The sequence below is a fragment of the Symphodus melops genome (assembly GCF_947650265.1).
Source record: "Symphodus melops genome assembly, chromosome: 13".
Classification (NCBI taxonomy): domain Eukaryota; kingdom Metazoa; phylum Chordata; class Actinopteri; order Labriformes; family Labridae; genus Symphodus; species Symphodus melops.
In genome coordinates, this window is record NC_136703.1 from 18,473,886 (window position 1) to 18,501,064 (window position 27,179).

General features: G+C 41.2%; 1 protein-coding gene across 1 annotated transcript; it reads right to left on the bottom strand.

Annotated features, from left to right (window-relative positions):
• Positions 1 to 71: 71 nt before the first annotated feature.
• On the bottom strand, positions 72 to 26,697 carry b4galt5 (UDP-Gal:betaGlcNAc beta 1,4- galactosyltransferase, polypeptide 5). The gene is given in 11 exon segments (XM_079358995.1): positions 72 to 1,966; positions 2,563 to 2,664; positions 3,143 to 3,265; positions 3,358 to 3,412; positions 3,415 to 3,445; positions 3,447 to 3,545; positions 3,640 to 3,756; positions 5,649 to 5,776; positions 6,143 to 6,256; positions 6,485 to 6,604; positions 26,047 to 26,697. Coding segments are annotated over 11 exon segments (1,143 nt in total). The 5' UTR covers positions 26,153 to 26,697; the 3' UTR covers positions 72 to 1,818.
• Positions 26,698 to 27,179: the final 482 nt, after the last annotated feature.

The window sequence follows — 27,179 nt, forward strand, 5'->3', positions numbered from 1 at the left end:
CAAGGCGATCTGTGAGAAATGAAGTAGCTGCATGACCAAAGGACAGACAGAGAGGAGAAAGTGTCTGTGTATTCTTTTTTTTTTTTTTCTCGTCGAAAAGGAAATGTTTATGTTTTGGATATTTTTTACTCAAAACTCAATCAGAAGAGGGACATTTTGAGTGTAGTGAAAGTCTTTGTGAATACACAGTGTTTTGCTGAATTCCATCCATCAAAACATCTGCTTAGGCCTTACTGCTCTAAAGCTGTATTGACGCGAGGAAAATTTCTGGCAAATAACATAACATAGCAAATCAGTGGTCAATGATGTGTTGGTTAGATTTGCATTCAGATCAGCTTTTTCCCTATCGAGGTCTAGCTATAAAAGAAAAGTCATTTAAAAAAATAAAGGCAGCCACAGATTGGTTGTTTTAGATATACAGTTTTCCCAGCGCCCACAGTGGAGCATGACTGGCTAGCTATATTGCAAATACTACACAATCTGAAAAATAACAAAGCAAAAGCTTCTGTAAACACCAGTGACAGTGAGGGCAATCAAGTATTCTCTTCCTCCGCTTCCTCCTCCATAAAAATGAAGGTGAGTAAATAATGTGGGATCTAAAAATAAAACAGCAATGCTTTTCTTTCCCTGGCCCTACTCACACACACAGAGAGTGAGGTCTCAAGTCAGTCTGTCACAGTTTCAAAGGGAAATGTCTCCTGGAGACCTTTGCACTGACAAAAGGATACATACAGGCCATTTGCATAGCTCTCCGTCACTTGTATACACAGATGCTCACACAGACACACACACAGGTTCCAAAACGAGTGGCATGTTTGCTTAGGCAAAGGTGTGTTGAGTGTGAAGTTTGCATATGCAGTCACTCCTTCTCAAAAGTCCGAAGAGGGTATGCTAGCACCCGTGCTATTACATCTGTGGAGTGAGGCAGTCAGGTCTAAGTTCTGCTGTCAGATATTACAGCTTATTGCTTACAGGATGAGCATTGCTCTCCAACGTACAGCCACTTGAAGGCAGTCAGAACTTCAAATGTGACTATGCAAACACAAACATCACAGTCTTTGAATGGTATGTTCACAGGACAAAACAGAGTTGATAAGATAAGAGATGATAAGGTATTAATATTCTCTAAAGGATTTCACATACAGTACACACAATTGAAAACGTGCACTCCTTTTTTATAGCATTTTCTCTCGCTCTCTTCACTTGTAGATTTGGCATACCTATTGCAGAACCAGCTGCAAGAGTCCATTCTATTATAGTTGCTGTGTGGTAGTGTGCACATGCGAAATGTTTTCACAGGTTTACTGCATTTGCTAAAAGTAGAAGTCCAAGAGCAAAGGAAAAAAAAAAAAAATCAAAAAAAAAAATCAAAGCCTCAGGGACCATGTCAGCACATGCAAGTCCAGCCTTATGTGTGCATGCGTGCTAATGTGCATGTATATCATGGCTTATTTAAATAAACAAGCACACTAGTATTGAGCTGCGCCAATCGTTGACTGGATAAGAACATGAATGAATGAATGGATGCTGAAGGCCAAAATGGTGCAAAAGGCAGGTGGAGACTGCAGACCAGAGAAGCCCAGATGAGAGGATGATGGACTGTGGCACAAGCAAGTGCAGCATTTATCCTTAATTTGTTTTATCCAACAAACTTTTTTGAGTCTCCTTTTCTTTTTTTTTTTTGCATACAAACAAAAGAAAGAAAGCAAATAATCAATCAACTTAAAAGTCCTAAGCAGTGCTGCAACTGGTGAGATATGGCTGATGTCCCAGAGGACTTTGATTCCCAGGTGTTTTTGCAGTCCAGCTGTGCCTGCATCAGTAGTCAGCTACGGGTGCAAGCTTTCTGCTCAAGCTGACTGTGATGTTGGTGTAAAGAGGCCTCCTGGACACTAGGGGGGAGTAGTTCAGGTTGTTAAGACCATCCACTTTCTGTCTCTCCTTCGAGTGGCGTAATAGACTATACCTGCAAGGGCAAAAACACACCAGTAAGCAGAAGAAGAAAGGAAGTATAATATTCAGGTTAGACAAGTTACATGGAGTGACACCGGAGCATTAATAAAGAAAGAGACAAGTAGTTGAACAGGTTTTAACTTCCTACACATTGATGCTAGACAGGAAAGTTGGCTGACATTTAGAGTGTCTGAAAGAAAGGGGCAGTTGCAAATTTATTTCCATGGAAATGACTATTTAGCAGATCACTGCAGTGTTGTAAGCCTTAATAGACTACATGAATCATAACACAGTTAGAAATCTATTTGGGGCGAGAGGGGGTGGTACTTCTGTCTGCCGAGTATCTCCTTTAGAAAATCAAAGAACCATTGATTCTTTGGGTCTTTCTAAGTAACCAGGAGGGGGAATGATTGGAATTTAGCCTTGAAGCATACGAGCCTATCACATGCAAAGTCTTTAAGAGAGTTCAAATTCTCTCAAAGTCACTGTTCTGGCTTTTCATGTGACCCGCTTACACCACATGAGCCTCAGCCTTATTTCAATTATTAGCCTCCAACTTCTGAACATAGCGTGTGTGTGTGTTTGTGCTTAATGCATAGATACACTAACCTTCCGAGGAACTGGACCTCCCCGCGGTGGTGATGTGGGATTGACATATAGCGTCCCTGATCTCCGTGCGGTCGGCTTACTGTGTAGTTGGCGAACTGCACCCTAAACAAACATTTAATAGACGTTAATCTATAAAGTACACAGACATGGCAGAGCAAGCACTGTGTCGTCTTTTATTGTCATATTTTCAAAAGAAGTATAATAGTCATCGCTCTGGAAGTCGTGTAATTATGTTTACTTTGTGTGCTGCAAGATACATATGTACAAGAGGGGAAGGTTTCACAGTTAAATGCAAACAAAAGAGATTACAAACATTAATAAAAAAAACACACAACCAATCAGTCAAAATTGTCTGTGTGCACAGCTGCCTGAGAGCTGTGTAGGCTGCAGGAGGGACAACATCACTGTGTGACAAGGGCAAAAGAATGCAAAAAAAACAAAAAGCCTGAGAGCTATTATAAAAGCCTGCTGTGCTCAAAACTAGCCTAGCCCATCTCTTGAGCACACCTCATGTCAACATTACCCTCCACCTCGTGCTGTTTTCATGTGTGCTTGGTGTGTGCTCGTGTGTTCACCTCACCTGTTCCAGAGGTCATCGTCCTCTCCTCCCCAGCCCCAGAAAGCATTAGGAAATCCATTAATCTTTTTGAACTGCTTCACCATGAGGCCACTGACTCCGCCAAAGAACTCGTTATATGGAAGCCTTCAGCGGGAGACGATTACATTTATTAAATTCATATTCACTAAGGATTACGTTTACTGCATGACACCCATGAGGACGAAACCAGGACTCACATGTAGGAGTATTTGTCGAGTTTGACGGCAAAGTGTCGAGGCATGCCTGTGCAGCGTAGTAGTTTCTGTCGTTCTCCATAAGATGGTCCCACGTCGTGGAAGATCAGACAGTCCCCAGTCCAGATCCTCATGGCCTCCTTGTATCCCACGTTGAACAACATGGCTCTATTAAATGGTTCAGTGCCACTCTAAGAAATATAAAGAGATACGTTTAACCTATTTTTGTAGGTTATATGTTTCAGCCAAGAAAAACAATCTGACAGTGACTATTTGTGTTCATACCTGCTCTATGACATAAAAGGCAAACTGGAGTCTCTGCTTCTGCAGCACTGGTACCAGATGTCTTAGTAGAATAGGTAAATGTTCATGTCGGTTCCTGAAGGGGACTAAGATTGCCACCTAAGGGACACAAAATAAAATGGAGAACAGTATATAAAAGGGAAAGCTTGTCAATGCATGGGGACACAGAGCAACTTGATAACTTAAAATAAACTGGACAATTTGTACAAAAGTAATGTTTCGAAGAGGTGCTACTTCTCAGCAGCAGGTAAATGGGTTAGTCTGGGGGAAGGCAGCAAATTTTTTTTTTTTTTTTTAAATCTCACCTTGTACAAAAACCATGACAAACAAGTGTCAGGTCCTAAAAAAAATGAAATTTCCACAATGAGATGTGGCACGCATCAATCAAAGAGGCACTGAGGCTCTAAACGTCTGTGAGAGGTGTTCATTTCCACCCCATAGGTCTTTTGGTTGCTATGACAGTTTCTTTTGAAGCTGGGCAAAAAGCAAACTGTCACAGGAAAGAACAAAAAGCAATAGTAAGAGGAAACAATAAGTGGTTAAGAGAGTGAGAGACACGATCAAAGCAGATAAGAGATTGACTGCTGTAAATAAGAGCGATAGAACTATGATTGTCAGGAGATACACAGTCCCTCAGGGCACGTATGTGATGAGACAGATAGGCAGGCAGATGGCAGGGAAGATTGCTCAGTTAACCAGGAACAAAAAAATAAATAAAACAAGGGACTATAAAGTCAAGAGAGAGGGGTAGATCGAGACTGAAATGTTCTGCTAAATGAACAGAAATGGATATTTAGGGATGACTGACTGAATGTGTACAATGTGTGCGTTATATGTGGGACACATGCAGCAGCAATCTCATTGTCCTGATTTGCATTGTGAGTGACTAAGTAAGCAGGAAGTAGTGGGAAAGCATGCACATTGTAAGAACAGTATGTGTGAGGTACAAACATGAACGCTGCAAAATGTTTAAACCTGATCCAGATATTTGTGCCTTATTGTAACTTTTAAAAGGGATTGTCTCACCACAAAACACTTCACATCATATGTGAGTATTCATTTTAGCATTTTCTGATGTTTAGAGACATCAGCTGTGGAGCTTAAATCCTTAAATAATCATCTGAAATCACTGTCAATATTTTCCTGCTCCAACAAATCACATTACTTTACATTATACAATAATTGAGCTTTGGGAATCTTTAGTCAGGAACCGTCAAATAAAAAATTATCAAATGTTAAACATAGAAAAAAAACTTCAATCATAATCTAAGTTATGTCTTTGGGCCTTTTTGCCTTTACTTCATATAACAAAGAGAGACAGGAAATGTGATTTCTCAGCAGGAAATGATATGCAGCAAAGGGTTGTGGCGAGATTTGACGTACATTGGGCGAGCAACATTACCGCAAGGCTATAAGCGCTCCCCTATAAAATCAAAATTTTACGTATATTGACATTTCCACTTAATTCCATTTATTTTAGTTATATTTACAGAACGCGTCGACTGAGGTAGGAGGATGTTTTAAGGGAACATGTTTTAAGATAGTGTCTGCTATTAAAATAAAGTTAGTCATTAATGTTGCCGTTAATATCACAGCCCGTATAAAACAAGGGCAAAGTCCCAGTGATATCACTCATGAGTAATGGCGGTCAGTATACTGGAAATGCTTTCTCAAACTAACTTCCAGTCATCCTCACAGGTGGCAAAGAGGTGGAGTTGAGGTGGGATTTTAGTCTTGTGGCAAACGGTTGGTGAGTCCGATCTTATCTAAGTTTTTCTTTTACAACTCAATGTGTTGCTCGTCACATACTGTATCTTTTAATGTTCTCATCTTTTTGTGTAACATAAAGAGTTGAATACTTTGGTTGAAGCTATTTCTCCACGTTCTCTTCAATCATTTTTTTCTACTCAAACATCCGGAGACCTCTGAATGGAAGGATCGGTTTGCTTCTCAGTGAACTGTCTTCCCCACACTGTCACATCCACACCTACCTTCCAGCGAGGTAAACAGTCTTTTGGCTTCCAGTAGCCCCCTGAGGCCATGCTAGGCTCTCCCTCCAACAAGGATCTCTCTACCTCCTCCAAAGACACCTCGCTCATATTCACCTCCAATCTGCCCTCTGTGTGTGGAAAAGACAGACTTAGCCATAAAAAAGGACAACCAAATTTGCAGAAGAACAAACTGCTGTAAAAAAAAAAAAAAAAGTATTATGCAAAAAAAGAGGAAGGAAAGGAAAGAAGAACAATGCCTGTCTGGTAACTGTCAAGTAATCCGCATAATACATTGTTTAATAACGATGTGCTGTGTCAAAACACCTCATGCGTCATCGATCAAACAACTTCCGAAGCCAATATTAAATCAAACATTAAACATAAGTACAGTTTTCAGTTTTTAACGGTCAAACTAGGTCACTTTCTGTAATGTATCAAAATCACTGACTCGGTTCAAGTCACAAACAAACTTGAACACAAATTAGGGTACTCACTCATGGAGGGCATCCTCTCAGGGCAAACCTGAGAAGGGAGGTAGGTGAAGTCCATAGGGAGGTATATGGTGGGAGGAGCATCGCTCTCGCTTACGTTCAAGTCATACGAATAATCTGAATCAAACACACACAAAGTATCAGCATGAGCCTGGCTTTGTGATCTATTGTTTTAATGCGTTTAATCTTCTCACCCCTTCCCTGCTGTCGAAACTTAGCACTGAATACAGATCTGAGTCAGACTGGAACACACTGAACTACATCAGCTCTTTCTTTTGCACTTTCTTTGCTTAACCCTGGCCCACGCTGTTTGCTCGGAAAACACCTTTGTGTTCGTGTTTTTACCTGTGTCATTGATGTTGTAAGCCCCTCTCACCACCTGCTCCAGAACTTGAGCCCCAATGTTCTTCACGTTCTCTCTGATCTGGATCCCTCTGGCTTGGACCATGAACACATACTCATTCACTGTGGACAAAAAAAAAAAGAAAAGAAAAAGGAGGGGGGGGGGGGGGGGGGGGAGGGGGGCAAAGAGTTAAGCGTTTTAATCTTTGGACAAACTGTGAAAGTCAGAAGTGTTTTCATCCAGCAGATTGATGGGAACATACAGAGAGTGAGACTGAACAAAAAGCAGCTTAATACCCCCATGACAGAAACAAGTATGAATCAAAAAAGGGAGACTGTTATCTACACATGCTCGGGAACGATAAACTTGAAGCATAGGCATGTTAATGCCTGCTCTGGTGTGCGCACACTCTTCCACCTGATCTGGCCCAAACTGATTATCTGCCTTGGTGACTTAATGAAAGGGATTTTCCTACCACACATCAAGGGGCTTTCATTCCATAGGAGCCAACTGCAAGAATGTTAATCCATTACAATAGGAGTAGAAGTAAAACTCAAACTTATTCGCGAACCGAGATGATAAATTTGAAATGATTGGATGCTTCTTGCTTTCTGTGCATGATAATTGCAATGTTCTCCATAATTATGCTGCACCATTTTAAGCCGCCGCTCAGCTGCCAGTCATGATTTTTACAGCAGAAGACTAAAGGGCATCAGACAGCAAAGACGTCTGACACAATGAGGAAGCAGTAATCAATTCTTCCTGTATTTCACAATATATCTGCAAAACAACCATTCACACTCATAGGGTAAGTCTCATACAATAAACAATCAAGCCCAAACCTTCAAACATTAACCAGACTTGACAACTTCCTCATCCCAAGTGGAAAATCTCTTAGTACAAGTGTTTGGTGGAATTTGCGTGACAGTGAGAAAACTTCAGCAGAGAAGCTTTGCGCCAGTAACACTCAGTGTAGGTTGACCTTAATAAATGGAACATTTAAGGTCTGAGGTTAGTGGTAGAAAAAGAGTGGCTGTGGTTTAATTGCGAGTTTTTGCACACCTTACCCACAATGAGTGCATTGGCTTGATTTTTGCACTTGCATGAGAATGTTTCTGTGAAGTAAAGGTCCGCGTTTTCCCAGTTGACTCGAGACCTTTACGTGCACAGTGTTATCACGAAGCAGAGGAGAAGACCTAACTCCTCGAAAAACTTCCAGGATCACTTATCACTCAAGGTCCTTTATTTGGAACAGCGTGACTGGACACTGCCGCCAATTGGATGAATCTCCTCAGTGAACCTGGATCCAGCTGCACCTTCCATTAATCCAATCATTTTGTTTTAAAGCAATCCCGGCATGACATGCACTCGTCTGTGAAAGCTCAGAGACGCGTGTCTGCGTACATGCCGGTGTGGAGTGCGGGATACTGCTGAGCTTGAAATCTACAGGATGTGATTTGTCATTAGTAATTGTATTACAATTTCCATCACATTCATCTTGTTTTATACAAACTGCATGGCTTGCAGGGACTAGTGGCTAAGCGGTAACTGAAATCAATGTTCTCATTTCACCTCTGCAACACACAGATATTAGAGTGCAGCCAAAGCAAATCTGCAACGGGTAATAACAGTAATAATGCAAAAGGAAGAACATAGCCTGGTTCCTGTGCGATGTCACTGCCACACATTCAGAAGTGGATCAACTCACACACACACACACACACACACACACACATGCGCATACACTGATGGCCTTCTAGGGCGCCGTACGATGGAAAAATGCTAAGAGGCTTCTGGAGTGTGAACCAGTCCTGCAGGCACCAACATATTTTGACATGTTGGCGTCTCCTTCTCCCTGCCTGCCAAATGTATAGATTTATTATCTATGCATGTCCCTTCCAGAAAGTGCAGCAGTGTGCATATGTACTGTGCATACTGTGTTTCTCCCCTGGAGCCTTTTTTAGTTCGCTTTACAAAAAAAGGTCAAAGTTGAGTTCTTTCAAGGGTCAGCAAATGCTTTCAAGTAAAAAAAAAAAAAAAAAAAGATGGGAGAATGTGAACACTTCATGCACACAAAGCAGCAAGCATACAATATCTCTCTCATCAAACGTGCACTGTAGAGACTGGAGTAACGCTTAGTGCTGAGGTATTCAAGGCTACAAACTGTGACAAATGCAATTAGACATGAGAGATGTGGAGTTCAGAGGAAGCTGCAGCATAAGGCCATTAGCACTGGACGTATAAACATGGGATGGACGCACACACACACACACACACACACACGCATGTTTCTAATGTGTCACAATCACAAGACTTCTCAAGCATACAAAACTTCATGATGGCCCCAACATATAGACCCCGCCCCCCACTGCTTCTTATCCTATCAGAGAACCCCCTACTGTAACCCATCAAGCATGACAGCAGACCTTGAACGACCTTGTCCTCTAGAGTGCTCACAGAGAAGGCCGTCTGCATGCCAAGTCCAGCCCACCTCTCTCTCTCTCTCTCTCTCTCTCTCTCTCTCTCCATCCCACATCCCTCCTTCCATTTATCCGTCCATCCCTCACTATCATCCCTCTTCATCTCTAGTGCTGTCTCTGTGTAATGTGGTTTGTATCAGCTCCTGTCAAGTCCGTTTGTTCCTTTCGTTTAAGTAAATCATCTGGAAAGTGATGGATTGCAGGCTTACAGGCCAGCATGCGACCCAGGCATCATGTCATATTGTAACTGTGACAAAATGAAAAAAAGACACAAAAAAAAAAGAAAACGCCGACAAACATAAAGAAGAACATGTACACACAACTCTCTCTCTCTCTCTCTCTCTCTCTCTCTCCTCCAGCCCACCACCATGCTTTGCCACTGAAAGGCAATTAACTCTACATTGATAGCCCTGCAGTAGGAGGTGACCGGTCCCATTCTGGAAGCCTCTGATAAGAGCTAAAAGGCTGTTTTTATTTTTTTTTTGTTTCGTTTTTTTTTCTCCCTGAAGAGATGGTTTCTGCATGCACACATACACACTCACACAGTGACACATCATACATACACTCATAGCTTTCAGCCTTTCAAGCTGTCACTCGCAGAAAGGGTCATTTTTCCTGCCACTGCGTATCAGTGACACCCACAGACCCGCGCGTGCATAAAGACGTCCAGGAAGTAGGCCGCAATGGGCGCATATAAATCATTTCTCACTGAATGCTGAATTTGTATTCTGTCAGTGTGAAAGCTGAATTAATGGCACTTTCACCAATGTAACACTCTAAATTGACTATACATGATTTAGCGACCCTCTCCGATACCTTATTGGAAAGTAAACAGCCAATTACGGAGAGCATTAGCTCTAAATCCCTCACAATTAGCTGAAACAACCACTGTAATTTCACATTATTGATCTATTGAGGATGTGTACGGCTAACACGGGATAGTGATGAAGATTATAGATTGCTAGTGGAGGGTTTTAAACACACATGTGTTCCTTTTGAGCCATTATTGGATCTGATTTGAAGGTGCAAGCATGTTTTTTTTTTTTTTTTAACCTCCTGTGACCCTCTGTAAGTGATGCCAAGAAGACCCGAGGCTATGGCTGATCAATCCTCACACGCAGATACTCAGCAGCCTCCTGGCCAATACCACTCACTCACTGTCAGGTCATGTGTTAGCATACAGGAAAAATACTACAATTCTTTCTCTGCATTTCCTTATATTTATCCATATCAATCACTGTTGCAACTGAATGGGGGAAAAAAAAAAGTGTTTTTTTCCGGCAACATGTTTCCTTGGGGTAAAGGGTAATAATGCTAGTACGTTTGTCACTCGGAACCAAACAGAGATAACAAAGTGTACATCCTGTTTTCCACCATTACAACACTAATGCCTTATGCACACGCACACACACAGGAATGTTCAAAAAGCACGCTCGTCCTTTCGCCTTGGTTATGCGTGACCTCTGAGATAATCTTCCTATTCTGTAGTGATACTTACTTCAAATTTTTTTTTTTTTTTTTTTTTTTTATTGGACCAAATGTACTTACCGTATGTGGTTCTGTTCATCCACTTCATTGTTAGGACAGTTAACCATAAACCTGGAGCTCATGCGGAGGCATGCACGGCTCTGGTTTGTATAAATATTTGACTAGCAGATAAGATTTCATTTGAAGTTCAGTTTTTGACACCGGTATGTAAACGACTCTTTTCATATTTTTAGTTAAGAGGAAGAAAAGGAGCTAGATCTAACAAAGCACTATAAATAATGGTCATGGGAAAAACAAGCAGGTCCACTGCTCTCTCTCTTTAAGGTGGAATTCTTCACTTCCTGTCTTCGTCATCAATGTTCAGTCTTACTCACTGTCACTTATCTCCGTCTTTATTTGTCTTTCCTTTTCAACCTTCCTCATATCTTGTGACCCCCCCAACCCCCACCTCCATCCACTGCTGTTGTCATGGGTAACTGAAGGTTACGTAAGCAGCCATGTGTAATGCTTTCCCCAGGGGCCAGTCTGCGCACACCTCCAGAGACACATCTACACAGAGGACTAAAGTGGCTGCATCCTCTTTGGGGAAGACCAAATATAAGCTGATTGTTGGGCCAAAACTTCGCTCTACATTACAGTTTGGATCTAACAAAGCTTATACATTGCCTAAATGGCCTCACTTTGTTAATGGATAGTTCAGTATCAGTTATTTATAAGCGGATGAAGAATCCCTCAGATGTGATGTGATGTTATGACAGAGCCAGTGGAGTGGAAAAGTTGAGAACAAAAAGAGTAAATGTCCATTCTCAGTGTCTGAATATGATGAAAACATATTACTATTTACATACATTTATTAAGAATCTCACTTTCTTGTGCTTTTTATTCTCCCCATAAACAAAACAAAGGCAAACCAAAATCCACAACTTTTAAAATACGCCATTCAAATCATACTCTTTCTTGATAAATAATTCAAAAACGTGTTTAAATAGTGAAACACGACTGGTCCTCAGTTCACCAGATGAAGAAGAAGAAGATGTCAGAAGCAAACCACAGATGGGGGGGGGGGGGGGGGGTGGCACATTAGTGGAGGTTGGCGCCGCACATGACAGAACACTCTGAAGAGTGTGGTCCAAATATGGTTCTTCTGTGCGAGGCTGTTTCCTGGTCGTTAACTTACAGAAATGTGCATGAGCATCAGCAGTTGCAGCTGAAAGTGAGGAGTGAGGACAATAGTAGTAAGGCGCTAGATCTGGTCACATGGCAATCGGTCATAAGTGAATCATGAGGCTTCCTCCACACACGCACGGACAAACAAACACACACACACACACCCCACACCACACCCAAACTGTGTGTGTAGAACTACAATGACAGTTAACCCCTTGACTGCATTAACCAAAGTGCTTGCTATGTGCAAACCAGGAACAAGAATAATATTCAAGGAGCTCAGTTCCTTGATTGGACTGAAGGACAACAATATGAAACAGATTGGCTGGCGTACAGACAACAGATAAAGAACATAAGAAAAATCCCCAGCAGGCAAATAAATAAAAAAAAAAGCTACAAAGAAAAAGATTCTCAGAACAGATGTCTCTTTGACAGGCTGAGGACTCTTCATTTGCTGCAACAAGAAATGACATCAGCGCTTATCACAGTCTCTGGCTTCCTGTCTATTTCCTAAGAGCATCCGAATCACTCGCATTCCCATTCCTCTCTTCTCCCCCTTTCCCACTTCCTCTTGGCTGGTTAGTTTCATTCATTCATTCATTCATTCATTGTGAACCATCTCCCAGTTTCCATTCTTTGGCTATTCCTTGCTCTTGTTGTGGTTTTAAGAAAACCACCTTTGAAGAAAATGATGATTTTCCAAAATCAACTCTAAGGGAAACATCTTGGAGTGCTTATAACTAATTTCTTTGTGTTTATTTTAACAGACAAGAAAGTCCTTTGTTATGATACAACGGGAAAAAAAAAAGTTCATTCTTGCACTTGCAAACGTTCTGTAATCATTTCCTGTGTGTGTTTGAAGGGGATCAAACCCAGGATCAACAAATAGATAGTCTGAGCAATCCTGAAGAAATGTTTGGGACTTCCCATATCCACATATGACTCCCTCTCTCTACATGCTTTAAGCTATTTCTCATCACAAGGCTCTCCAACTGCTCCACCTACACACACACACACACACACACACACACACACAGGAACCATTACAGTTGTGCACACACACCCACACAAACCACATTTCCATTATGTTCATTGCTTTTTCACATCAACAATATGGGGTGTGATTTCAGATACAGAGAGATTACATAATCTAAGGTAGGGCCGCATTCTTCAACTTTTCCATTATCATTGATCAGTACTGATAGTGAACTGAACTGACAAATAACAGTTAGAGCTCATTCTCTACAAAGTGACAACAAGCCAAGACTTTGAATAAGAAAGAACTGTTTCCTTTGTCTTCTTTGAACTGTTACAAATATATGCACTTCAAAAAGGTTAAAATATATACTTTATTTTCTTCAAGCCGCCTTTACTGAGTGGGAACAAAAAATAGGGAAATAATAAATGATTAAATAACAGGAAGTTTTAACATTTAAAAAGGAAACGGAGCTTTGTAGATGCCGCGATGTGTTGTGGTGTGCCAACAGACTTTGAAAGACACGTTTCCTGGGTCAGATGGAGGCCTTTGTCTGGATAACAAAAAACCAGTATTCCACCTGCGCCATTGAAACTGGCGACTTGGTGGGTTCAATGTGAGAAAGATGAAACATTTCAGAACGTCACGCTTCACCTTTTGCTTTAAGTTACGATGAAAAAGACAGCTAGTGTGAGACAGGAGGCTATATGCAGAGTGTGAGCAAATCACAGTGATGAGCCTAACTGAGAGCCATCTCTTGAGCTGTGTGTGTGTCACATGGGCAGGAGGAGCATAAAGACTCAACAGGGAAATTCATTGGATGAGTCATTAACATATAACATTCTCCAGAAAGTCTCAAACGTAGAGAGAGAGAGAGAGAGAGAGAGAGAGAGAGAGAGAGAGAGAGAGAGAGAGAGAGAGAGAGAGAGAGAGAGAGAGAGAGAGAGAGAGAGAGAGAGAGAGAGAGAGAGAGAGAGAGGGAGAGAGAGCGAGAGGGAGAGAGAGAGACCACTAACCATTAACCACTAGGCTAAAACAGTGCAGTGTAAAAGACAGTATATGAGCGCCCTCCCCTTCCCCAAAGTCACTTCCTGACAGTGTTTGAATTTGACTGCTAATTCATTTTTAACTACTGCAACTTCTGTTTCCAGAAAAAAGAGAGGAACTAATTATGCTGATTTCTCAACACTTATATATACAGTACAGTGTATACAGTACACTGTTGGCGTCAACCTCCATAAAGAGTCATTCTTCTGTCCAGGTTGATCAATAACACTAATCAATTGATTAACCTCCAGTCGGGGGTAAAACAGTACTGCTGTCTTATCTGACAAACACAGCGGAGCGCCAGTGTCCAGGGATGTTGATCTTTTCACTCCGATACTCTTGGCTGCAGAAAGGAAGCTGAGCTGATATCGTTGAAGAGACATGTATGGGACATGCTTTTGTGTAACGGAAAATGTATAGTGGAAGCACTTCTCCTAAAATAACGTATCACACCCTGACACAGTGCACACATGCCAGGAGGAACAACACAAGGTCTAGATTGAGCTCATTTTTTGGTCTTGCACTAGTCACTATGCCCATCCATCTGCTCCTCTGTCCCAAGTGTGTGCATGTGTGTGTGTTTGTGCGTTGGCGCACATATGTGTGCATGTGGTTGACCCTCCCCTGAGTCAGTGTGTCTGTCGAGCCAATCCATGGCCAAAAAAGAAAAAAAGAAAAAACACTGGGACCAGACGCGGGGATGAGAATTACATAAATGCCACAGTGGTGCCAGCACCCCATGTTTTCACTCTGCTGCACGCAAATACTGGAAAACAGATCTAAAAGGAGGGAAAGTGAGAGCTGGAGAGTGGGAGACTGACAGATTGTGTGTATGTGCCTCGAGTTATTGCGAGAAAATCCCTTCTTTTTTTTTCCTTTTTTTTGATAAACACTCTTTTTTTTTGTATTTGTTTCTGTTCTGCTGCTCCTGCTGCCTGTGTCATTTTCTGGGCGGATAAGAGAATATCTGAAGGTGGAAATAGTGGGTTATTCCTCTCAATGTTGAGTCCTTTACAAAATCACAAATACCAGTTTATCACGGTTCATAACTTTTGATCTGAACACTAAGCTGAATGGACGGAAAAATAGAATAAAGTGGTAAAGTTTCTGAGGAAGGGAATCTGAATAACTGTAATGATAAACAATGAATGGTTTCTACTAGCGCTATGGTACTTTCATGTGGTTCATGTAGTTCTGAGGTGCTGTTTCGGCTAATTTCCAACCACATCAGTCACTTCATAACAGTAAGTATAGTGGTAAAAGTGAACCGTACACTGCCTGCGCTGCACAACCAAGCAGACAGACACCGATAACAACAGCTCTTTCGAACCAAAACTTTCAGGGGCTAACTTTTAGTGAGGCGCAATAACCATCAGTTCTAGATTCTTTTAGAGCCTTTTTTTTTTTTACATGATACCTCCATGTTTCTTTTATCTTTTTATCCTTTATCACCCCACACTTTTCCCCAAATTCTCCAACTTGTCCACTGTTGTGCTCCATGCCTGTGTGACTGCATTTTTTTTATGTGTGCGCACAAAAGACAAAAACTGCAGCTTTCATCACCCTTTAAGTCAGCTCCTGCCAAAATGCAACCACACTGCAGTTCAATAAATCAACCCAGGACTCACTCCACTGTCTCTTCATTCATGTGTCCTCTGCATCTTCTCTCACCACAAGGTTTCTCTTGCCCAAGCCCTATTGAATCCTCACACCACTTTTGAGTACACACAGTGTCATCTGTCGATTACTTAATGACTTGTGCATGTGTAAACCAAACAACGCCCCATAGCATGTCTCAATGTCAGGAGTAACAGTAGGTGAGACTGTCGCTGTGCTGATAGGACCAGACTGGTGAGCAGTAATTCATTCCTGCACTACCCCCGCCGCTCCCCTCTGCCAGCCCATTTCCTCCTGCTTTTATATTTGGCAGCTGTCCAGAACATTCTTGTGTTATTGCAGTGGGACATTGTGCTTGGTGAACAGAGGACACACACACATAGACAGGTACACACATGCACACAAACACATGTAATGATCTTCCTACTCATACACAATCACGCACAACATACCGCCTATTTTTTCCTGCTTGCTCTATTTTCCTACACCACCCCCCCCCCCCCCCCCTTCCCTGCAGAAAGATGAGGTCTCTTCACAGCTGGAGGTTACTCCTGTTGACTGAACAAATGGGCCAGAGCAGGCAGCTTGTGCACCATGCTGTCACAGTAGCTTCGTACAGTTGAGCAAGATGCAGAAAAACCGCACATGCCCTTTCCACATCTAATTCTCTGCAAGGAACTTAATGCTTCTGTATCAAACTTTCTTACAGAAGTTGCGCAGTCAACTGGGGTTTGAGTACACACCTCAAACAATTGCAAGACAAAAGGTAATCGGGCTTGCCACACCAGGGCTGAATTACAATCCTGCATTGCTTTGCTCAAACAGAATCAGTCATGTGACACACCTTGCAAGGAAGCTGATGACAGTAATTAATGAATGCATCGTTTTAAACTGCATGTAATGTCTACAACTTAAAACGTGAAGAAAATGAAACATTTGGTGGCTCCGGTTTATGAATACTTCATGACAAAATCTGAATGTGTTCCTCAAGGAAATTAAGGTAAAAAAAACAGTACAGTGCATTTAAACAATTAGGCACGAGACTTTAACATTGACAGGAAGGTACAACATCATACAGGAACACATTATATTGGCCAGTTGAAAAAGAGCAAGCTCACATTGAAAATTTACAATCGTCCTTTAATTTAGTGTCTGGGAAGCCCTTAACCTTCATCCTGGACTTAATGGTCTGTATGACATCATACCACCCATATTTGTTTCTTTTTACACTGTAAAAACACAGAGATAAGAGACTATACTAAATTTCAACCCATCTTCTGGGGCTTACTTAAACAAGTTGTTAGTATACGTTTATGTTTTCACATAACCTTTCCTTGAAATAAGCTCCAGCTCGTCCAGAATGCTGCAGCCAGAATACTGACAAAAACCAAAACGTTTGAACACATTGCTGTTTTAAGCTCCCTTCACTGGCTCCCTATAAAAACAAAGACTTGCTTTTAAAATACTTTTAACTGTCAAATCCTTGAATGGCTCAGCCCCTCCTTACATTACCGACATGCTCACTCGATACACACCGGACAGATCCCTGAGATCTTCAAATAAAGGACTCCTCACTGTACCAAGTACTTACTCTAAATCAGCCTGTGGTGCCTTCAGTCACTGCGGCCCTATTCTCTGGAATTCCATACCACATGATCCTAGCTCTGCTACAACAGTTTGTTCTTTTAAAAGCAAGCTAAAAACTTTTTTTTTTTTTGCACAAGCTTTTAGTTAGGTTTTAATTATTTTGGAATGTAGACTTTGTATATCTTATGTTCTTGCCTTAAGCCTTTGTTTTATATGTAATACCTTCTTATCTCATAGGGTCTTACATTATGTCACTGTTGTACACCATCTTTGTTATTCTTCTGTTTTCAAGCACGTGAGTCTGCGCCTGTCGTATGAAATTTGCTTTGTAAATAAACTTGACTTGACTTAACTTCAACAGACAAACTGTTTGCCTTTGTAGAGTGGAACTTCGTTTCAGCCACTGTATAACATTCAATAAAGCATAGTAACTTCAAACTGGTGTCAAAAGTCACTGCGGCAAGGTGTTTAATTAACAAGGATTAGCAGGATAATCTATTATATTCCCATTGGTAATATAATATCCAGCTGTGTGCATGAAGGTGATCCCTGAATCATTACTACCTTGAAAGATAGGCACGCATAGGTCCTTCTGTTGCTCTTCAAATCCAATTATTCCTACATTTAAACATCTACAGCAGAAAGCGCTTTCAGGGGTACATTCAATACATGCAAATGGTGTAGAAAACAAAATGGGTGTCAGTCCAAGAGTTACTTTCAGACAGAGTACTGACTTTCTTTAAATGCAGGGTGCAGTCAACCTTTATCCTTACAATCAGCAGTTTTCACCACCAGCGACATTGTTATCAACATTTGTGTTGGGATTATGTACCTCACTGACATCATCCCTGCTGTACACCAGCTCAACACAAGTAACACTCTGACCGCCCTCAAACACATGACTGATTTAACCATGGCAACAGTCTCAATAACAAAGGGAGGCCCAGACCAGGTCAACAAAGAAGAGGATTCTCCTCAGTATGGTTAGGTTACATAAATGATTAGTGCCTCAACACAGGACCTTCAGTCTGTCTCTAAAATGAGTCACAACTCTCCATCCATCCTCTAGTACACCTCCAGCCCCCCCCCCCCGCCCCCGCCACTGCACTCACCATCTGTCTGTGGTCAAATATCCACACTATAGGTGGGGTTGGGCACGTGTCACCTTACAGGCAACAGTGTAAGACATTAGACAACAGTTACTATGTGTGTAGGGATCGCTTCTTCGAATCCAGACTTATTGAATTTAAAGTCTATATTGTCATTGGGAGGATACAACAACAGCGCCAATCCAGGTTGATGGATCGAAGTTCAAAGTGACTTTCAAACATTCATGAAACACATTCATGTTTCCATTAAGGGGGTTGAGTTCTAAGTACAACAAAACATGTGGAAAATGTAGTATGGCAGGTTGTATAATGTGTGTTTGATTCCACTCCGACATTGAGTCTGAAGATTTAACAGAGGGAAAAGTATATTACTCACCTGCAGTCCAAGGCTCAAGGTACAAGGAAGAAGTAACAACTTAAGCTGGACTAATATATTGGTCATTTTTAGTAGTCCCCCCCCCCCCCAATGGAGCTACTGTTGCTCAATCTCCATAGCTAACACTATCAGCATGTCTGCACATGTACCAGAGCAGGTGGTATGTCTGCACTACAATTTGCTATATAGCAGTGATACTTTTTTTTAAGCTTCATTTATTTGTTGAATAAAGCTGCTTTGGGAGAAAATTTGCATTGTCTTATGGGCAAGAAATCTACATAGATAAAGTCTGTTTGCAATTTCTCGGAAATTCACTACATCGGGTGTCAAACTGGTAATCAGGGAATTCTTCACCTTTGAAACAGTTCTCACAATCAGTCTGCATACATTGGACAGGCAGGGCAACCACAGCAAACAAAAGCTTTGTTGCAAAATACAGAACCAATTGGCAATCATTTTATGTCCAAAACAATGAATTTAATTTTAGAAAGGGAGAGGATTAGCAGTACAGAACTGTGTGATCGATTTAGTAGTGTTGACAATATGGGGTAATATGACTGAAAATTGTGTTTTTTTAACAGAACATTAAACAAAATAACAAAAAAAACAAGTATGACTGAGCAGGTAAAAAAGAAGTTGATACAGCTTCATCAGTGAAGTCCTTCACTGACTCTATGCAACCTACTGTCGATCAAACAGCCTACGTTAATAGAGGGAAAGGCTGAATCAATTAATAAATAGTATATTTCAAAAAAGCAAAGATAGGTGTAACTCCCCAAGAGACCATTGATCTTTTGTAAAGGGAGGCGTTCCCTCGTGGGGCTAAATGAACTGTAGAATTACAAAGTTGTACAGCAAACAAACTAGGACTTGTAAAATGTATGCTGGTTTATATCCGATTTAAAGCAAATGACATCATTAACAACATAACGGAATAGATCTGTGGACAGCTTATTTTGACATAAGGTGAGACAAATCGTGTATGTCCTCGTACAGTTACAGTATGTTGGTCTTAACATAGACCTAGTTATCTTAGAAATGTTTCATGATTTCAAATGTAAACTATACTTAAACGCTAAGGCTCAGTGTCTATTATCTTTCACACTCACAAAGAACAGAATGTTTGAAAGTTTGAACAGTGTCACAATCTAAACAGTTATGTAGTCCGCTTCCTTTTCAGGAAGTCTGCAAAACTAAACTATATTTGGAGCACACAGCAGACGCTGAGTTTCAGATTGGGGATAGCTGGTATGGTGTCACACGGTCACTGGAAGGCCTTAAGAGGATTGCTGATGCCTCTGACTGACTCACAAGGTGCAATGAACTCCCACTTAATGTTTAACTAAATTCCTTTGTTAATGGAGTATTTAGAGTCACATGTCCTTTGACTGTGCTGGGATGTAACAGAGCACCATAGCAGGCAGGTTTACTCAAGTTTAAAAGGTCTAAACAGGAAGAGAACTAACAGTTTTGAAGATTTTATTAAAATAATGTTGCGAGTGTTGTGGCAGTAAGAAAGCGGGAGAACAATCTAAATATATCTTAAGGCATTTCTTCTACTTGTAATGACTTTACCGTAAGAGTCCCCTATTCAGTGTACAGATGTTCCAGACAAAGAGACTGTCCATGGCTCGTTCCCAAATGATTGTAATAAATGTATCCTTAGGGGTTTGTTGTCACTCCAGTCATCATGGGAACAAGGCTGGCATGTTTCTGTGGTAGCCGTGACAATAAAAAAGAAGTCAGTCCCAGATTGGAACAAGCCCTTAGGGAACCATGGCAACTGCACTGGAAATGTCAAATGTTAAACCTTAAGTGCTTCAAAAAGAAGAATTCTAGTGATTGAACCTCTGTCTATCCAGCGTTACTATGTCTTCCCATCATTTACATTTTGCATGGTGTTCTATAAATTATTACTAAAGTGGTGATGTTCAAGTTTTAAAAAGCTGTCAGAACTATATCTAGACATTGTGGAGGTGCTGCATAATTTACCACTATGTAGCTTGCCTGGTTATTCACAATGCAGTCTATGGGAGGCAGCTCGGAACCAAGTTACTATTTCACCCCAGCTATCCCTAGTCCCTTAAAATTAGCGTTAAGAGGCTGGCCGGATCGAGGTAAATGGATGGATCAATTAGGTAGAGGTGGGGTGGGGGTAGCTGTACAGTGTGCTTTGAGAACCGGAGATAGATGGCTTTAAGAGTGCCAGAGAAGCTGAAGTGCATTCAAAGAGAGGCATCAGCACACGAGCAGCATGTCCACTAAAACTGTCAAAGCTATTGTGGTTGTCCCAACATCTGAAAACACATTAAAATTACAAGACTAAAGGAAAAAAGAAAGATGTCCAAGCATGTGGTTAAGGGTCTGGTTCTTGCTAATTCAGGCGTTATGGTTACCAACAACAATGCAATCAATTTACAGTAAGTGCCTATTAAAGAAAACCAATTTTACAAGACTTAGAAGAGGCAGTGGAACTAAATCTATGATTTGGCCAGTGGTGTAAAATATAGATACAATTATTATTCACTTATCAAATATAAACAGTGAACTATGAAATAGTTCCATCGCAGGAGGTGAAAATCAATGTTTCTTCCACCTCACCACAGTTAGAGTCATCCCAAACGGTTGTGCCACAAACTCAAAACGCAAGGCTAAAAGCTCATCATGTTTTCTTCTGATGCAGCACCCTGAAAAGCTCCAAGGTAACTTCTTGATCTTTACAAGTACCAGTGACCTAAAGGCAAGGCAAGTTCAAATTCAAATGTTTCTGGCAAAAGGCAGACACTCAATGTTAACGTTAACGTTTGTATAAAGTGGCAGTGGAAATGAATCGACCGGGAGTTCTATCACAGTTCAGCGGTCGTGAACAGATAAAACGTAACATTTCTGCAAACACTGCACAATGTACAGTGACTGTTAGACTGAGACCTGGGCAGTGGGCATAGAGAGGAAAAAGATAAATGATAACTGCTGATACTGGCAGTGTATGACTGTTGCTCTAAGACTTTTATCAATGGTGTCCCGCCAAGACCCCTTTCAAGAAAAGTGATAGATTACAGTCGAAATTGAAAATAAATTTTTATTGTTTCAATTGATAAAATCCCAACAGTATAGGCCTACACTCACACAAACACACACACTTGTTCTTACTACAAAACCTTGAGTAGTATGCAGTGGGTGAGTAATCAGGGTTGATTTGAGGTCAAATCAAATGTTGACAACCTCAGAGCAAACAAAGCCTTGTGCGGAATTTTGTGGCATTTCTAAAGTACACTGCAATATTCAAGCAGCTGAGAAACCGAACACCGAACCTTCCAATGTCAAAAACATCATTGTATCAACAATCAACAGAATATACTGCCTTGTGAAAAAAACAGAAGGTTACAATGAAGGAGTGTACCTGAATAATAACACACAACATCGTGAACAAGACATTTAAATGTCAACAAGCAGTAAACTGCAAAATCTACAAGAGAGCTAAATGGTTGCAAGTTGAGATATAGTTTGTAAACATTGACCTCATTATCAAGATACACTCACTGTGACATCTTTTTTACAACCACTAATTAAGTGCCCTTGATTATAGTGTCTCCTTCTTAAGCATTTTTCAAGCTTATTTTGAAGTTTTTATTGGGAAATGTAGTTGTCACATTAAGTTACTTACGAAAACAGATAAGAGACACTTTAGTCACAGTTTAGTTTAAATGTCAAAAGACAAAGTTAGGTGGTTCAGGCAGGTTGCAAATTAGTCTGCTTAGTTAAGTCCTATTATTTGAAATTGAGGCAAACATTTCATTTGTTAGCAGATCTTTCAGTTTTGTGGTTGTCATTTTAAAACTTTACACATCACTAGAATATGATATCAGGCATTCGTCAAAGACCAAAGTGCACTGTGCAGCAGTGATATGTTTAGGAGTACTTATTCACAATATACTTGTTGATGAAGTAGACTAACTTGCTGGGGACAGGACACCTGCACATCTACCATTATTTCCTACATTTCCAAGGAGCACAAGGCGTGTTTACAACGTCGACTATCATTTGCTTCTCAGAGAGATACTTCCTGGAAGTCTGCGCCCTCACCTTAGTTCTAAGGAGGAGGCAACCAACACTGTAAAGATGTAAATAAGCAGTGCCAGTATAGAGGTAATAACTTCAATTATATTATATTATAAATACTTTGTTAAGTCAACTCTTTATAGCTGTCCGAAGCTCACATTTATTATGCTCGATAACATACGAGATACCCCAAAGCTACTTTAAAACCCTAAAGGATTTCTAGGTTCTTACCTAACTATGTCCCTGCTTTGCTTCACGCTGTGAAGCAACCTGAGAGATGCTGTCATGACTGTCTGCAGGCCACACCTACATGTAAATCTGGTAGACTCAAATGCATAACTACATCACACCGACAAATAAACACACGCCTTACACAAACTCACACATGCACACTTAGCCACTCAGATGGGAGGTTGAGCCTGGCATCCAAAGGCAAAGGGAAGCACCTGTCTTCTTTGCTCACCCCGGATGTGGAGGTGTGTGAGTGTGTGTGCATGCATCTGCTTTCAAACCTATAAATAGAGCCTGTGTCTTCTCTAGTACTTGCTCCAGAGGGATCTTCTCATGTTTTAATTAAATAAACTGCTGCAATCAGGCCCAGCTGTGCACTGCATTCCCAGCCCGCATTAATGCTCGGGGGCAACAAAGGAGGCATGGGTGTCAGGGCATATGAGTACATGGAGACAGAGAAGCAGAGGGAGAACAGAAGCTGACACGAAGAGAAAGAGAGAGACATAGAAATGGACTAAGCTGTGAAATTGGGCCATTCTGCACAAAGGCCACCTGGGTATCATAGGAAGCCCTGCTCAGGTGGTCTGGATGGGTTCCCCAATGTGCAAACCAGCAGAAGGAAAGGAGCACAGCTCATCTCTTTCATCCTTTCCCCTACATTCCCACCTGCTCCTCCCTCTCCTATTCTTTTCTGTTTTTCTAATAGCTTTTTTTTTTTTTACACTAAATTATTCTGCTTACTCTTCAGTGTCTCCTCATTCATGATCCCTCTCAGCACGATCTGTTCACTTTCAAAGCATCACTTCAACCATGCAATGATATTTAATAAAGAGGTCAGAGCTCGACATCTGATGAGGTGCGTCGTAGCCCAGTGGCATAGAAATGGCTGGATTTTGTCATGGATTTGAAAAACTCTTGGGTGAAAGATAAGAAATGAAAAAGGAAAAAACTATCCGATCATTAACACACACAATTGCTGGAATAATGTTAAAATGATGTAGAGTATGGAAACGGATGTAAAGGATTCACTGGCATATCTGAAGCTGGAGCTGACATTTCTTCTGCTTTCATCTGCTTTTAAATGAATAAGGTATTAGAATCAGTAACAGTAGAAATATTGAAGCATTTTTAGACAATGCTGCAGTTTATCAGATGAAAAAAATCACAGTTGCTGACACCGTTTTAAATAGCACATTGAAACATCCATGATAGCATTGCATGTCTGATGCTAAAATTACCTTCAAAAGTCAAAGCCAAAGTGAATAATGTTGATCTACTTAATAAAGTCTGGTACACTAAGGCTTTGTTCAGACAGATCAGAATCATCGATGGTTGTTCATTGATATGCTAATGCTGTGTTGTGGTTTGATTTTGTTAACTGGTTGCATTTGCTGGCCTTTTTTTCTAATGAGGTCTCCTAAGCTGCTGTGTATTGACACGTACTTGACCACATGAATGGAGAAAAAAAAAACTTGCATGCATCAGCGTACCAGTAATCAAAATCATACAACCTTTTTTTTTTTTTTTTTTTTTTAAGTCCTTTTTCTTTAAGCAACATTCTTAAATCCCCATCTAATTTTCTTTTCACCATCAGGCGCCCCCAATGTAAAGGACTAAACTGTAGCTTTTAGTAACAGCAGCAGCCTGGCTTCTGGTCAGATCTATAATTAATGGGCCGATGCTGCTGGTCCTCGTTCTGTTGCTGAAGTAACTCTCAGTAAAACTGCGTGGCCATTACAGACCTACACAAGAGTCAACACCCAGGAGGATGTATATGGCCGAGTTCTGCTCTCAGTCAGAAAGCAGGCTGGTGCCATCAATACCAGAGCTGGGAAAGAGTGACCATATGAAAGACGGATTATTTTTATCCTTCTTGAGCAACGATTTATACGTTTATTTGTTTTCCATTTAGAGGAATTATTGCTCGCCGTTACTGCAGCTTACACAGGCTATTTCTGTCAGTAATGTGTCCTCCATATGAGAATTGATTCCATTATTGATTAACTTGTCCACTCCAGGTAAAAAGCGTGAAAAGATCAATACCTATTTTGATGACTTTGGAAAGGACCAGCTAGGGCTTTGATGTTTAAGAAGGCCTACACAAGTGTTACACAAACACTGCTTTACTGTTACAGCATGGGAAGCTCTGAAGTGGACAGAGGGAAAAAACCCAGTATGAATCAGAATCATTTGGACTTTCTGTAAACTACAACATCACCCTGTCATTGTGTTTGGGCTGTGATAGTCTGTTCCCATCTCTTGGTGTAGATCGTTTTAATTTCCGCCAGATCGAGGAAGCCAAGCGTTGCCAAGGATGGCTGTTCAGCGACCACAACAGGATATTCAATCAACAGGGCCTTAAGCTTTAACCAAGAAAAAAGTCTAAGTAGCCAACTGCACCTTGGGTTGCCTAAACTATTGCCTTTTGAATTTCCTTCTCCCGTTGCCAAAAATAGAGTAATAAAATTACAATGCTGCCCATTTGCACATGCATCAAAGTCTTAAATGTGTTAAATGGAGACTTACAACACATCTGCTTGGCACAGAGTCAAGGACAGAGTCAGGTGAAAGTCCCAATTTTACAATAAGTAAAATACTTACGGATAAACTCTGTCTAATGAGCTACAAAGTGGATGATGTTTGGACATCACATGGGTGATAATGACTGAAATAGCATCCATGATTAGCCCTACCTATATCTGGGCTGATAGGAAAAGTGGATCATGGCTTAAGCAAGAGGCCCTCCAAGACAGGAGAGGTGAGGCCAAAGACACCCAAGAACACTGACATGACACCCAAGTGCACTCACATATTCAACGAGAGAGACAAAGAGAAGCAGAAAAAAGAAGAGGGAGGGGTTGAAGTGACAAATAGGCTCAATTAATTAATGAAAAGAAGGATTCATGGGAGATTAAACAAATGTTTAGGGATAGTTTAAGGCTTCACAAATAGGCTATATGATTTCATTGATGCATGACATTTAGTCCCACCAGAAGTGAATAAAAGACAGAATGATAATTGATAAATAGTACTCTACACACAGGCCAATTGGACTTTTACGCCATATGATCCTAAACTAAAGGCCATATTTTGTATGACAACCTAGTCGTTACTAGTAGCCTAATCATAGTTTAGGCCTCCCAACACCAGCATGATTACAGTAGCCATAATGCTCATCAGCAGCATTGTTATTATCAGGGCCAGGTACATGGATATTAAAAGATTTAGCTCCAGGATCCAGCCGTGTCTCATTATCTATTGGAAGGGATCGAGGCTCACAGATCGGCGCATGGCCCCTCTGGTTACACTCCCTACTCTTTCAAGCCGAGCTGTCACACATGACCTAACAACCCATGATACAAACAACCTCACTCCATCCTCACGTCTGTGTAGTTTTAATTGAAATAATCCGTGTAATTTTACTTACCGATACCAGGGGCGGAGTAGATGAAGTACAATGCGGAGGTGGACAGTGAAAAAAGGAATAAAAGCCCAAGGAATGACCTTCTCCGGAACCGCAAATGTGTCGGCATTATACAGGCAGCGAAAGCACACACAGGCTCGTTTTGGCGTATTACGACGATCGACCAGTTCCAATGTTTCCAGATGCTGGAGCCGATGGTCTACGGACCGGACTGGGAGAATAAATGAGCCGAGTGCGGTGGCCGGTCTGCGGCAACGGTGAGGGACCAAAGGCGACGAGGAAGTAAATTTCCGCGACAGGTCTAGCTGAGAGAGAGAAGAGAGGAGACCTCCAGTACTCAATCAAGACATTCAAATCCCATTTCGAGGAGGAAGGTTTCGGTCTCTGGAAAAAAAAGGGGGGAGTCCGTGGTCCAAACGTCTGACAATGATAACGCAGTTTTCACCCGGCCTGTTATTTTAAGTGAGAGACCATCATTTGGCTCACACACTGTACGCCGCTGACGGTGTTCGCTCGGCCGCTCCTGCGTCTTGCCTGCCTTCCAGCCTACAAACCCTGTGAATGGGGCAGCCCCTCCGCAAAATGAGCATCAGGCTACTTAGAGTGGGCGTTAACAGCAGGCTATCCAGCAAACAAATATGCGCTAACACAACGTCCAGCGACGTAACCAGGCGACCGAGAAATGCGTTAGTACTTCGACATCCATCGCTATGTCAAGCAGCATTATGACATTATGTGCTTTTTATTGAAACAGGCTTGCTCAAGGTAGGCTATGATGAGTGATTGAAGGATTTATCTATTGGCCCTAATTATTCCGCAATTTTACTCTGAAACAAGTCAGTGGACGTATTTGATAGAATCGAATAAAATGTTAACTAAGAGACAACTAAAGGCTGCAAAAAAAAAAAAAAAAGTCATGTCGAGTGCGTTCATGTGTAGTTTTGGGAACCTCAAATGTAGGCCTACAGAAGGCTGAATTTTCTCAAGAGTTTACTCATAAAACTGTCTGTCTGTCTGTCTGTCTGTCTGTCTGTCTGTCTGTCTGTCTGTCCGTCTGTCCGTCCGTCAGTCTGTCTATGAGGTTGACTGAAAGAGTTTGACCACAATTACAAGTACAATTATCATAAGTCTATGTC